This window comes from Oncorhynchus kisutch, linkage group LG4 (genome assembly GCF_002021735.2).
Source record: "Oncorhynchus kisutch isolate 150728-3 linkage group LG4, Okis_V2, whole genome shotgun sequence".
NCBI lineage: Eukaryota > Metazoa > Chordata > Actinopteri > Salmoniformes > Salmonidae > Oncorhynchus > Oncorhynchus kisutch.
Window position 1 is genome coordinate 2,095,571 of NC_034177.2, and position 14,882 is coordinate 2,110,452.

The 14,882-nt window shown below is 46.3% G+C and overlaps 1 protein-coding gene across 1 annotated transcript in view; it reads left to right on the plus strand.

The window, feature by feature from the left end:
• Nucleotides 1-14,882, plus strand: part of tmem131 (transmembrane protein 131) — an 80,379-nt gene that overhangs the window by 50,670 nt on the left and 14,827 nt on the right. Inside the window, exons 16-23 of the mRNA XM_031822287.1 lie at nt 624-738; nt 2,539-2,677; nt 4,165-4,274; nt 4,458-4,524; nt 5,164-5,315; nt 9,475-9,617; nt 11,125-11,311; nt 12,708-12,893. Of these exons, the coding sequence (XP_031678147.1) occupies nt 624-738; nt 2,539-2,677; nt 4,165-4,274; nt 4,458-4,524; nt 5,164-5,315; nt 9,475-9,617; nt 11,125-11,311; nt 12,708-12,893 (1,099 nt within the window). The remainder of the gene's footprint in view (nt 1-623; nt 739-2,538; nt 2,678-4,164; nt 4,275-4,457; nt 4,525-5,163; nt 5,316-9,474; nt 9,618-11,124; nt 11,312-12,707; nt 12,894-14,882) is intronic.

A 14,882-nucleotide genomic window follows, 5' to 3' on the forward strand; every position in this document is an offset into this window, starting at 1 on the left:
CTGTAAACTATAATAATGTGAATGACCATCTAACCTTCACTGTAAACTATAATAATGTGAATGACCATCTAACCTTCACTGTAAACTATAATAATGTGAATGACCGTCTAACCTTCAGCTGTAAACTATAATAATGTGAATGACCATCTAACCTTCAGCTGTAAACTATAATAATGTGAATGACCATCTAACCTTCACTGTAAACTATAATAATGTGAATGACCGTCTAACCTTCACTGTAAACTATAATAATGTGAATGACCGTCTAACCTTCAGCTGTAAACTATAATAATGTGAATGACCGTCTAACCTTCACTGTAAACTATAATAATGTGAATGACCATCTAACCTTCAGCTGTAAACTATAATAATGTGAATGACCGTCTAACCTTCAGCTGTAAAACTATAATAATGTGAATGACCATCTAACCTTCAGCTGTAAACTATAATAATGTGAATGACCGTCTAACCTTCAGCTGTAAAACTATAATAATGTGAATGACCATCTAACCTTCAGCTGTAAACTATAATAATGTGAATGACCATCTAACCTTCAGCAGTCTACGTTAATATAGTGTCTTCCAGCTGATATACAGTATGGTAATATAGTGTTGTGTTTAAAGCTGAGGCTCGTCCCCACGGCCTGGTCTTACAGGAGGACATCTGGGATGCTGACATTGACCTCCACCAGAAACTTCTCCGACGCTGGACAGAGCTGAAAGATCGCTCGGGACATCAGTGAGTCTGACATCTCTCTGGCTGAGGCCTGAATAGCACCCTGTTCCCTATATAGTGCAGCACTTGTCACCAGGGCCCTATATAGTGCAGTACTTGTCACCAGGGAACTATATAGTGCAGTACTTGTCACCTGGGCCCTATATAGTGCAGTACTTGTCACCTAGGCCCTATATAGTGCAGTACTTGTCACCAGGGCCCTATATAGTGCAGTACTTGTCACCAGGGAACTATATAGTGCAGTACTTGTCACCTGGGCCCTATATAGTGCAGTACTTGTCACCAGGGCCCTATATAGTGCAGTACTTGTCACCAGGGCCCTATATAGTGCAGTACTTGTCACCTGGGCCCTATATAGTGCAGTACTTGTCACCTAGGCCCTATATAGTGCAGTACTTGTCACCAGGGCCCTATATAGTGCAGTACTTGTCACCAGGGCCCTATATAGTGCAGCACTTGTCACCTGGGCCCTATATAGTGCAGCACTTGTCACCTGGGCTCCACTCTATAGGGAACAGGGTGCCCATACTGTAGGTCTCTCCAGTCTATAGGGAACAGGGTGCCCATACTGTAGGTCTCTCCGGTCTATAGGGAACAGGGTGCCCATACTGTAGGTCTCTCCAGTCTATAGGGAACAGGGTGCCCATACTGTAGGTCTCTCCAGTCTAGTCTATAGGGAACAGGGTCCCCATACTGTAGGTCTCTCCACTCTATAGGGAACAGGGTGCCCATACTGTAGGTCTCTCCAGTCTATAGGGAACAGGGTGCCCATACTGTAGGTCTCTCCAGTCTATAGGGAACAGGGTGCCCATACTGTAGGTCTCTCCAGTCTATAGGGAACAGGGTGCCCATACTGTAGGTCTCTCCAGTCTAGTCTATAGGGAACAGGGTCCCCATACTGTAGGTCTCTCCACTCTATAGGGAACAGGGTCCCCATACTGTAGGTCTCTCCAGTCTATAGGGAACAGGGTGCCCATACTGTAGGTCTCTCCAGTCTATAGGGAACAGGGTTCCCATACTGTAGGTCTCTCCACTCTATAGGGAACAGGGTTCCCATACTGTAGGTCTCTCCAGTCTATAGGGAACAGGGTGCCCATACTGTAGGTCTCTCCAGTCTATAGGGAACAGGGTGCCCATACTGTAGGTCTCTCCAGTCTAGTCTATAGGGAACAGGGTCCCCATACTGTAGGTCTCTCCAGTCTAGTCTATAGGGAACAGGGTCCCCATACTGTAGGTCTCTCCAGTCTAGTCTATAGGGAACAGGGTGCCCATACTGTAGGTCTCTCCAGTCTATAGGGAACAGGATGCCCATACTGTAGGTCTCTCCAGTCTATAGGGAACAGGGTGCCCATACTGTAGGTCTCTCCAGTCTATAGGGAACAGGGTGCCCATAGGTCTCTCCAGTCTATAGGGAACAGGGTGCCCATACTGTAGGTCTCTCCAGTCTATAGGGAACAGGGTGCCCATACTGTAGGTCTCTCCAGTCTTTAGGGAACAGGGTGACCATAGTTCTCTTCAGTCTATAGGGAACAGGGTGCCCATAGATCTCTCCAGTCTATAGGGAACAGGGTGCCCAATCTGTAGGTCTCTCCAGTCTATAGGGAACAGGGTGCCCATACTGTAGGTCTCTCCAGTCTATAGGGAACAGGGTGCCCATACTGTAGGTCTCTCCAGTCTATAGGGAACAGGGTGCCCATAGGATGCACATAACTCTTGTCTTCTCTTGATCATATGTGACAGTGCTGTGTTGGTGCAGCTAGCAGACAGTAGTCCTGAGTGTCCTGATGTTGTCTTTGTATAAAGAGTTGAGGCGGTGTTTGAAGTCAGCACAGATCTTCAGGAGACGGTCCAGGCAACAATAACAGCTCAACAGACCTGGCCGTCGCTGGTTAACGCCTCACAACAAATCACGTTTCCCCTCACCAATGCCAATAGCTCCTCTGTGAGTACAGTACACTATATAAACATACACTATATAAACATACTTTCGGAAAGTAGTCAGTCTTTTTCCCAAAAACATTTACGTTACAGCCTTATTCTATAATGGAATAAATAAATAAAACACCTCATCAATCTACGCACAATACCCCATAATGACATTTAAAAAATATATATATTTAAAATAAAAAAAGTCACCTTATTTATTTAAGTATTCAGTCCATTTGCTATGAGACTCTAAATTGAGCTCAGGTGCATCCTGTTTCCATTGATCATCCTTGAGATGTTTCTACAACTTGATTGGAGTCCACCTGGGGTAAATTCAATTGATTGGACATGATTTGGAAAGACACACACCTGACTATATAAGGTCCCACAGTTGTCAGAGCAAAAAGAGCTTCCTAGAGCTGGCCGCTCGGCCAATTGGGGGAGAAGGGTCTTGGTCAGGGAGGTGTCCAAGAAACCAATGGTCACTCTATCAGAGTTCCTCTGTGGAGATGGGAGAACCTTCCAGAAGGACAACCATCTCTGCAGCACTCCACCAATCAGGTCTTTATGGTAGAGTGGCCAGACTGAAGCCACTCCTTAGTAAAAGGCACACGACAGCCCGCTTGGAGTTTGCCAAAAGGCACCTAAAGACACTCAGACCATGATAAACAAGATTCTCTGGTCTGATGAAACTAAGATTGAACTCGTTGGTCTGAATGCCAAGCATCACGTCTGGAGGAAATCTGGCACCATCGCTACGGTGAAGCATGGTGGTGGCAGCATCATGCTGTGGGGATGTTTTTCAGCGGCAGGGACTGGGAGACTAGTCAGGATCGAGGGAAAGATGAACGGAGCAAAGTACAGAGAGATCCTTGATGAAACCCTGCACCAGAGCGCTCAGTACCTCAGACTGGGGTGAAGGTTAACCTTCCAATATTACAACGACCCTAAGCACATTGGCAAGACAACACAGGAGTGGCTTTGGGACAAGTCTCTGAATGTCCTTGAGTGGCCCAGCCAGAGCCCAGACTTGAACCCAATCTAACATCTCTGGAGAGACCTGAAAATAGCTCTGCAGCAACGCTCCCTATCCAACCTGACAGAGCTTGAGAGGATCTGCAGAGAAGAATGGGAGAAACTCCCCAAATACAGATGTACCAAGCTTGTAGCGTCATACCCAAGAAGACTCGAGGCGGTAATCGCTGCCAAAAGTGCTTCCACAAAGTACTGAGTAAAGGGTCTGAATACTGATGTAATATTTCAGTGTTATTTTTAATACATTTGTAAAAATGTGAAAAACCTGTTTTTGCTTTGTCATTATGGTGCATTGTGGGTAGAGTAATCCATTTTAGAATCAGGCTGTAACGTAACAAAATGTGAAAAAATTCAAGGGGTCTGAATACTTTCCGAATGCACTACACACACACACACACACACACACATTTCACTGACTCTCTCGCTCTGGTCTCTCGCTCTCATCTCTTTTCCTTGTGTGTCTGACAGGAGACGGAGGTTGTTCTAGAGAACCCAGCAGATGTCCCAGTGTATGTCCAGATCCTTCCTCTGGCTCTCTACCCGAACCCCTCCGTGTTTGCTGGGAAACTCGGCGACCGGTATGAAGTGGCACCTAGCTGCCCGGTGGTGCACACCGTGTGGCTCTGATACAGTACATGAATTAGATATCAGCTATCTGAGCAACCACCTCTCACAACCTAAGGCCTTTCTGTCGCTGTGTACTCGACACATTTTAGGTTGGAAATAAAGGAGGACCCTCACTGACTCTTATCTCTTTCCAGCTTCCCACTGGGAAAGTTGTCCAACATCGACACAAAATCACTGGAATTTCAGGTCACCAGAAACCTAGTAAGTAGTGCAGAATAGTACTTGAGTTCTCTGTGACCCTGTTGTACAATACTACCAGTGTTACCTAGCTGAAACAACATTCATAGCCAATTTCAAGTCATTTATTGAAGAATTGTAAGAATTTTTGGTTGCAGTTTGTTTGGCGTCTTACTGCTATGCCTTAGTTTGTGTCTCTGTGTGTCTCTGTGTGTCTCTGTGTGTCTCTCTGTGTCTCTCTGTGTGTCTCTGTCCTCTCTGTGTGTCTCTGTCCTCTCTGTGTGTCTCTGTGTCTCTCTGTGTGTCTCTGTCCTCTCTGTGTGTCTCTGTGTCTCTCTGTGTGTCTCTGTCCTCTCTGTGTGTCTCTGTTCTCTCTGTGTGTCTCTGTCCTCTCTGTGTGTCTCTGTCCTCTCTGTGTGTCTCTGTCCTCTCTGTGTGTCTCTGTGTCTCTCTGTCCTCTCTGTGTCTCTCTGTCCTCTCTGTGTGTCTCTGTCCTCTCTGACTGCTCTGTGTGTCTCTGTCCTCTCTGACTGGTCTGTGTGTCTCTGTCTTCTCTGACTGCTCTCTGTCCTCTCTGACTGCTCTGTGTGTCTCTGTCCTCTCTGACTGCTCTGTGTGTCTCTGTCCTCTCTGACTGCTCTGTGTGTCTCTGTCCTCTCCCAGTCGTCTGTAATGAAGGGAAGCTCAGGGTTTGTGGAGGGCTCGACCAGACCGTTTGTCTACAACGTGCTCCTGCAGCCTGGAGAGGTCAAGTCCTTCAGCCTGAGGTTCACTCCTTCCAGCAACCACTCTGTCTCCTCCCTGCTCATAGTCAGGTGGGTCAGTGGTGTTGAGTATTACCCCCCCCCCACCCCTACACTGTGTCATATTCAGAGTATTACCCCCCATCCCTACACTGTGTCATATTCAGAGTATTACCCCCCCCCCCCCATCCCTACACTGTGTCATATTCAGACTATTACCCCCCCCCCATCCCTACACTGTCATATTCAGAGTATTACCCCCCATCAAAACACTGTGTCATATTCAGAGTATTACCCCCCCATCCCTACACTGTGTCATATTCAGAGTATTACCCCCCCCCCCATCCCTACACTGTGTCATATTCAGAGTATTACCCCCCCCCCCCTCCTACACTGTGTCATATTCAGAGTATTACCCCCCATCCCTACACTGTGTCATATTCAGAGTATTACCCCCCCATCCCTACACTGTGTCATATTCAGAGTATTAATCGACCTGGCCCGGGTATCCTGGAAGGACATTGACCTCATCCCGTCAGTTGAGGATGCCTGGTCATTCTTTAAAAGTAACTTCCTCACCATTTTAGATAAGCATGCTCCATTAAAAAAATGCAGAACTAAGAACAGATACAGCCCTTGGTTCACCCCAGACCTGACTGCCCTCGACCAGCACAAAAACATCCTGTGGCGGACTGCAATAGCATCGAATAGTCCCCGTGATATGCAACTGTTCAGGGAAGTCCGGAACCAATACACGCAGTCAGTCAGGAAAGCTAAGGCCAGCTTCTTCAGGCAGAAGTTTGCATCCTGTAGCTCCAACTCCAAAAAGTTCTGGGACACCGTGAAGTCCATGGAGAACAAGAGCACCTCCTCCCAGCTGCCCACTGCACTGAGGCTAGGTAACACGGTCACCACTGATAAATCCATGATTATCGAAAACTTCAATAAGCATTTCTCAACGGCTGGCCATGCCTTCCGCCTGGCTACTTCAACCTCGGCCAACAGCTCCGCCCCCCCCGCAGCTCCTCGCCCAAGCCTCTCCAGGTTCTCCTTTAACCAAATCCAGATAGCAGATGTTCTGAAAGAGCTGCAAAACCTGGACCCGTACAAATCAGCTGGGCTTGACAATCTGGACCCTCTATTTCTGAAACTATCTGCCACCATTGTCGCAACCCCTATTACCAGCCTGTTCAACCTCTTTCATATCGTCTGAGATCCCCAAGGATTGGAAAGCTGCCGCAGTCATCCCCCTCTTCAAAGGGGGAGACACCCTGGACCCAAACTGTTACAGACCTATATCCATCCTGCCCTGCCTATCTAAGGTCTTCGAAAGCCAAGTCAACAAACAGGTCACTGACCATCTCGAATCCCACCGCACCTTCTCCGCTGTGCAATCTGGTTTCCGAGCCGGTCATGGGTGCACCTCAGCCACACTCAAGGTACTCAACGATATCATAACCGCCATCGATAAAAGACAGTACTGTGCAGCCGTCTTCATCGACCTTGCCAAGGCTTTCGACTCTGTCAATCACCATATTCTTATCGGCAGACTCAGGAGCCTCGGTTTTTCGGATGACTGCCTTGCCTGGTTCACCAATTACTTTGCAGACAGAGTTCAGTGCGTCAAATCGGAGGGCATGCTGTCTGGTCCTCTGGCAGTCTCTATGGGGGTGCCACAGGGTTCAATTCTCGGGCCGACTCTTTTCTCTGTGTATATCAATGATGTTGCTCTTGCTGCGGGCGATTCCCTGATCCACCTCTACGCAGACGACACCATTCTATATACTTTCGGCCCGTCTTTGGACACTGTGCTATCTAACCTCCAAACAAGCTTCAATGCCATACAACACTCCTTCCGTGGCCTCCAACTGCTCTTAAACGCTAGTAAAACCAAATGCATGCTTTTCAACCGGTCGCTGCCTGCACCCGCATGCCCGACTAGCATCACCACCCTGGATGGTTCCGACCTAGAATATGTGGACGTCTATAAGTACCTAGGTGTCTGGCTAGACTGCAAACTCTCCTTCCAGACTCATATCAAACATCTCCAATCGAAAATCAAATCAAGAGTCGGCTTTCTATTCCGCAACAAAGCCTCCTTCACTCACGCCGCCAAGCTTACCCTAGTAAAACTGACTATCCTACCGATCCTCGACTTCGGCGATGTCATCTACAAAATGGCTTCCAACACTCTACTCAGCAAACTGGATGCAGTTTATCACAGTGCCATCCGTTTTGTCACTAAAGCACCTTATACCACCCACCATTGCGACTTGTATGCTCTAGTCGGCTGGCCCTCGCTACATATTCGTCGCCAGACCCACTGGCTCCAGGTCATCTACAAGTCCATGCTAGGTAAAGCTCCGCCTTATCTCAGCTCACTGGTCACGATGGCAACACCCATCCGTAGCACGTGCTCCAGCAGGTGTATCTCACTGATCATCCCTAAAGCCAACACCTCATTTGGCCGCCTTTCGTTCCAGTACTCTGCTGCCTGTGACTGGAACGAATTGCAAAAATCGCTGAAGTTGGAGACTTTTATCTCCCTCACCAACTTCAAACATCAGCTATCTGAGCAGCTAACCGATCGCTGCAGCTGTACATAGTCTATTGGTAAATAGCCCACCCTTTTTCACCTACCTCATCCCCATACTGTTTTTATTTATTTACTTTTCTGCTCTTTTGCACACCAATATCTCTACCTGTACATGACCATCTGATCATTCATCACTCCAGTGTTAATCTGCAAAATTGTAATTATTTGCCTACCTCCTCATGCCTTTTGCACACATTGTATATAGACTCCCCCTTTGGTTTCTACTGTGTTATTGACTTGTTAATTGTTTACTCCATGTGTAACTCTTTGTTGTCTGCTCACACTGCTATGCTTTATCTTGGCCAGGTCGCAGTTGCAAATGAGAACTTGTTCTCAACTAGCCTACCTGGTTAAATAAAGGTGTTCTCAACTAGCCTACCTGGTTAAATAAAGGTGTTCTCAACTAGCCTACCTGGTTAAATAAAGGTGTTCTCAACTAGCCTACCTGGTTAAATAAAGGTGTTCTCAACTAGCCTACCTGGTTAAATAAAGGTGTTCTCAACTAGCCTACCTGGTTAAATAAAGGTGTTCTCAACTAGCCTACCTGGTTAAATAAAGGTGTTCTCAACTAGCCTACCTGGTTAAATAAAGGTGAAAAAAAATATAAAAAAGAATAATAATAATATTCAGAGTATTACCCCCCCCCCATCCCTACACTGTGTCGCATTCAGAACCCCCCCCCTGTCTACTGTTGGAAATGAATTGATAGTGATTATTGTACTTTTTGATGTGAAGACTAGTTTGGCCGTCTTAGAGCCATGGCACAGTAGCTAGCTGTACTCTGAGTGTGCTGTACTCTGAGTGTGTTATACTCTGAGTGTGCTGTACTCTGAGTGTGTTGTTCCTAGTTGTATTTTAGGAATAAGCTGACCCACTGTGTTGTCTTGTATTGCAGTGTTACGAATCCCTTTTGGCCCGACAGTCTAGGGGGGATGGTAATGAGACCCGTAACATAACTCATGCAAATTATAATTGTGACAAAGTAAAAGTGTGAACGAAATAACCAGGACAACTGAAATCTACCGTCAAACTCAAAGTTTATTTATAAACACACGGTAATGGGGGGAGCAGGAAAAGGGGCTGAGCTGGACCCAAGGAAAGAAACAATAAATATACAAAAACACCCCTAAGCTAGACTAGCCTACTTTAACAACAGCTAACTAACTAACCAAAAATACAGTGGGTGGTCCGCCCAGTTCTAACTAGTGTATTTAACAAAGTTCACCTACAGGTAGTGTATGCCCATGGGCGACTTGTCTTGGTTTCCCCCTTTTCCCACCAGCAACAAACAAACACCATAACCAAAACAATACTCACAGGTGATGACAAAGTGCTATGGAGGTGCTCAAACAAAAGAGAGGTTTAAGACAAAGAGAGAGTGAAACACAGAGATCTACATACATGGCATTTACAGAGAGATTGAGCTAGCTCTAGAGCAAACAAATGATGGGGTTTTTAAACCATGGGGAAGGAACTGTGATAGGGTAGGAAATAGGAGGAGGTGTGTCTTCTGATTGTTGATTGATTGTTGACTGATTGGGGAGTGATGATTTTCACCTGTGAGGGGAGAAGGAGAGAAAATAAACACACACACAGGATACACGCACACAGAATAACTGTATCCGTAACATGCAGGAACAACCTGACTGTGATAGATGTGATCGTGGTTCGTGGCCAGGGAACCACGGGGAGCCTGCAGGTAGCTGGGAAACTCCCTGGACCAGACAGCTCCCTTCGCTTCCAAATGACGGAGGTGTTGCTGAAGGACTGCACAGAGAGTGAGTTACAGGGCCCAGTGGGTCGTTCCCATGTCCTTTCAGGGGCCATGACACCCACCGTTCAGATTGGGCTGAAATACTTTCTGTACTTAAAATCAGATTAACATTCCTGCTGCATTGTTTTGTTGAATTATAATTTGATCTCTGAGAAATTAAGCTAATTGATTGCACCCAAATTGCACGTTTTTTATTTATTTATAGAATTCATATAATATTCAATAAATATAGTTTTTAACTTCTTATTTGTAGTTAACTTTTTTAACTGTCCTGGGATAGTTTTATTTTTCATTGGGACAATTACACACATTGTAATGTCAAGTTCCCGAGGGGTACACTTTAAATCTGCTTGAAAAATCTAAGAAGGTTTGGATATTACAGTCCATCAATGATTCCCAACCGCATTTACTGAACTTTAGCAATTTTGACAAAAACAATGGATATGTTTTTACCTTAAGAGGTGTGCAGAGTTGGTAGAGTCTTTTTCAAAATTAACTCTGGGGGTGTGAAGACCACCACGTATTAACTCTGGGGGTGTGAAGACCCCCTCGTATTAACTCTGGGAGTGTGAAGACCACCACGTATTAACTCTGGGGGTGTGAAGACCACCACGTATTAACTCTGGGGGTGTGAAGACCCCCACGTATTAACTCTGGGGGTGTGAAGACCCCTGCGTATTAACTCTGGGGGTGTGAAGACCACCACGTATTAACTCTGGGGTGTGAAGACCACCACGTATTAACTCTGGTTGGTGTGAAGACCACCACGTATTAACTCTGGGGGTGTGAAGATCACCACATATTAACTCTGGGGGTGTTTCTGCCATGTATTAACTCTGGGGGTGTTTCTGCCATGTATTAACTCTGGGGGTGTGAAGACCCCCACGTATTAACTCTGGGGGTGTGAAGACCCCCACGTATTAACTCTGGGGGTGTGAAGACCACCACGTATTAACTCTGGGGGTGTGAAGACCACCACGTATTAACTCTGGGGGTGTGAAGACCACCACGAATTAACTCTGGGGGTGTGAAGACCACCACGTATTAACTCTGGGGGTGTGAAAACATACACAATCAAGAGATCTTTGTTTTGGATTTGTTATTAATTTTGAATATGTTCTATACCTTTTCTTACAATTTGTGAAGCCGTTCAGGGCCCCGTGCGAAGCCGTTCAGGGCCCCGTGCGAAGCCGTACAGGGCCCCGTGTAGACTCTCACTAGACTCTGTATATTACCTTTAACTTCTCAAAGACAGCACCGCCAGTGACTTACCCTTTACCCAGTTAACGGCCTCGTCACTATGTCCCAGTCTAAAACTAGGGAAATGTGATTCCCTGTTGGAGTTGGTGCAGACTGATAAGACACAGTATCCCTTCATGATAATTCTGCCACTGCTAATCATGCTTTCAATTATGTTCAAAACCCTGCCTCACCAATGCACTATCAAATCTCCATTTTAAACCAATATCACTCTTTAACATGTCTTTCCCCTCGTCACTGTTCCTTTGCAGAGATCAAGTCCAAAAAGCCCAAGTCCACTCTGAGAAGAACCTTCAGGGTGGAGAACGCTGGTCTACTCCCCTTGTATATCCGCTCTGCAGAGATCAACGGCCAGCCCTGCCAAGGATACGGATTCAAAGTTCTCAACTGTCAGCAATTTACACTTAAACCAAACGCTTCTGAAGACCTAGTGATACTGTAAGTTCAGCCAATTGTTTGTAAAATCACAGCAGCTGTTTAGTAGTTTTGTTTACTCACATATCATAGAGTCCTCTTTCACCATTCACTTACTGATAAGACACATTACAGTTTCCATCAGAGGCCAAGTGGCGACAGGATGGGCTTATCCGTCAGTCTATGGTGCAGAAATGGATTCCTGTAAATAAATGGCTTTAATAGCTTCTAACGCAAATTAATCACATTCATTTGATGGTGTCTTGTAATGTGAAATATAGCTGAGGAGAGGAGCTGTAGTCTACTGAACCGAGAGGAGCTGTAGTCTACTGAACCGAGAGGAGCTGTAGTCTACTGAACCGAGAGGAGCTGTAGTCTACTGAACCGAGAGGAGCTGTAGTCTACTGAACCGAGAGGAGCTGTAGTCTACTGAACCGAGAGGAGCTGTAGTCTACTGAACCGAGAGGAGCTGTAGTCTACTGAGCCGAGAGGAGCTGTAGTCTACTGAGCCGAGAGGAGCTGTAGTCTACTGAGCCGAGAGGAGCTGTAGTCTACTGAGCCGAGAGGAGCTGTAGTCTACTGAACAGAGAGGAGCTGTAGTCTACTGAACAGAGAGGGGCTGTAGTCTACTGAACCGAGAGGAGCTGTAGTCTACTGAACCGAGAGGAGCTGTAGTCTACTGAACCGAGAGGAGCTGTAGTCTACTGAACCGAGAGGAGCTGTAGTCTACTGAACCGAGAGGAGCTGTAGTCTACTGAACCGAGAGGAGCTGTAGTCTACTGAACCGAGAGGAGCTGTAGTCTACTGAACCGAGAGGCGCTCTGGTCTGCGGGACCGAGAGGCGCTCTGGTCTGCGGGACCGAGAGGCGCTCTGGTCTGCGGGACCGAGAGGCGCTCTGGTCTGCGGGACCGAGAGGCGCTCTGGTCTGCGGGACCGAGAGGCGCTCTGGTCTGCGGGACCGAGAGGCGCTCTGGTCTGCGGGACCGAGAGGCGCTCTGGTCTGCGGGACCGAGAGGCGCTCTGGTCTGCGGGACCGAGAGGCGCTCTGGTCTGCGGGACTGAAATGGGTCAAAAGATGATTAGAGGCCTTGTAACCAGGTACTTCCTTATTTTAGGCACGTTAATTATTGTGAGAGTCTTGTTCACAGATGTCAGCAAGCCATTCTCTATCATATTGTGCTGCAGTATCACACCACATGTCATTTAACCTGCACAAGAAAAGGGTTCGGTTAGGGTTAACCTGCACAGGAAAAAGGGTTAGGGTTAACCTGCACAGAAACGAGAAGACGAGAAGCCTGTGTACTGTGTGTTTAGAGACTGTGACAGGTTTTAACACACGTAACCTGTATGTATGTCTGTAGCAGGTAGCCCCTATTCATTGGCTGATTGCATCTCCTTTCCTGCCTGTCTCTATCCCAGGTTTACACCGGACTTCACGTCATCCAGAGTGATCCGGGAGCTGAAGCTAGTGACGGAGGGAGGGTCAGAGTTTGTGTTTGTCCTGAACGCCTCTCTACCTTTTCACATGCTGGCCTCCTGCACAGAGACCCTCCCCAGACCCTCTTGGGAGCTGGAGCTATACGTCATCGTCTCCCTCGTCATGAGGTATACTATGTAATGACTCGCTAGGCATGTCTAGCAGGATGGCAATGATGAGAAACTGTAACAAAGATTCAACACACAGAGGCTTAAACCAGGCTAGGCTGGAACATGAGGTTCAACACAGAGGCTTCAACCAGGCTAGGCTGGAACATGAGGTTCAACACACAGACGATGAACTTAATTTAGGCTGAACTTAACCTAGAAGATTAAATAGCTGGGCTGCTATCCAGCTTACAAGGCGATTTTGTCCTTTCCTGCTTTTCTGCAGTCGTAAGACAATGTTTGTGAGATTCCACCAAATGTCCGGTGAGCTCAGCCTCCGGCGTCCGGCCAGTAGCTTCACCTGTGCTGACTAAAACAGAACCTTATGGTTATAAATGAGGCCCCAGGTGTGTTGCAACCTAACGAGGGGGAGCCTGAAACCATGTCAAAAGAATGTTGACATCTATAGTGGAAGCCATAGGAACTGCAATCTGGGTTATAGCTGCGGGCATGGCACTGCAGCCTTGAAATGCTGGTTGTGGAGCGTAGCTGACGCTAATTATTTACAGACCCTTTGCTATGTGACACTAAATTGAGCTCAGGTGCATCCTGTTTCCATTGATCTTCCTTGGGATGTTTCTACAACTTGATTGGAGTCCACCTGTGGTAAATTCAATTGATTGGACATGATTTGGAAAGGCATGAAGTCGAGTTATCCGTAGAGCTCCGATACAGGATTGTGTCGAGGCACAATATATGTCTGCAGATTGAAGGTCCCCAAGAACACAGTGGCCTCCATCATTCTTAAATGGAAGAAGTTTGGAACCACCAAGACTCTCCCTAGAGGTGACTGCCCAGCCAAATTGAGCAATTGGGGGAGAAGGGCCTTGGTCAGGGAGGTGACCAAGAACCCGATGGTCACTCTGACAGAGCTCCAGAGTTCCTCTGTGGAGATGGGAGAACATTCCAGAAGGACACCCATCTCTGCAGCCCTCCACCAATCAGGCCTTAATGGTAGAGTGGCCAGACGGAAGCCACTCCTCATAAATCCTCTTTGGGCAAGGCGTGCTGCTAGCGACCCACCCCGACAACATCCGGTGAAATTGCAGAGCGCCAAATTTAAACGACATAAATAGTAATAATAAACATTCATGAAAATACAAGTGTTATATATCAGTTAAAATATTAAATTCTTGTTAACCTCTCTGGGATATTCGGGACGGTAGCGTCCCACCTCAACAACAGCCAGTGAAAGTGCATGGCGCCAAATCAAATAGGCTTTATGGTGAAAGCATCACAAACTATTGTTAGGTCAGAGCCAAGTCATAGAAAAGCACAGCCATTTTTCCAGCCAAAGAGAGGAGTCACAAAAAGCAGAAATAGAGATAAAATTAATCACTAACCTTTGATGATCTTCATCAGATGACACTCATATGACTTCATGTTACACAATACATGTATGTTTTGTTTGATATAGTTCATATTTATATCAAAAAATCTCAGTATACATTGGCGCGTTCAGTAGTTCCAAAAACATCTGGTGATTGTGCAGAGAGCCACATCAATATACATAAATACTCATCATAAATGTTGATGAAAATAAAAGTGTTATGCACAGAATTATAGATACACTTCTCCTTAATGCAACCGCTGTGTCAGATTTCAAAAAGACTTTACAGAAAAAGCACACCATGCAATAATCGGAGTACAGCGCTCAGACAATAAAACAGCCAAACAGATATCCGCCATGTTTTGGAGTCAACAGAAGTCAGAAATAGCATTACACATATTCAATTACCTTTGATGATCTTCATCAGAATGCACTCCCAGGAATCCCAGTTCCACAATAAATGTTTGATTTGTTCGATAAAGTCCCTCATTTATATCCAAATGCCTCGTTGTTTGCGAGTTTAGTACACAATCCAAAATAACGACGCACCGGCAAGTCCATGCGAAAGTTCAGACGAAAAGTTATATTACAGTTCGTAGAAACATGTCAAACTAAGTATA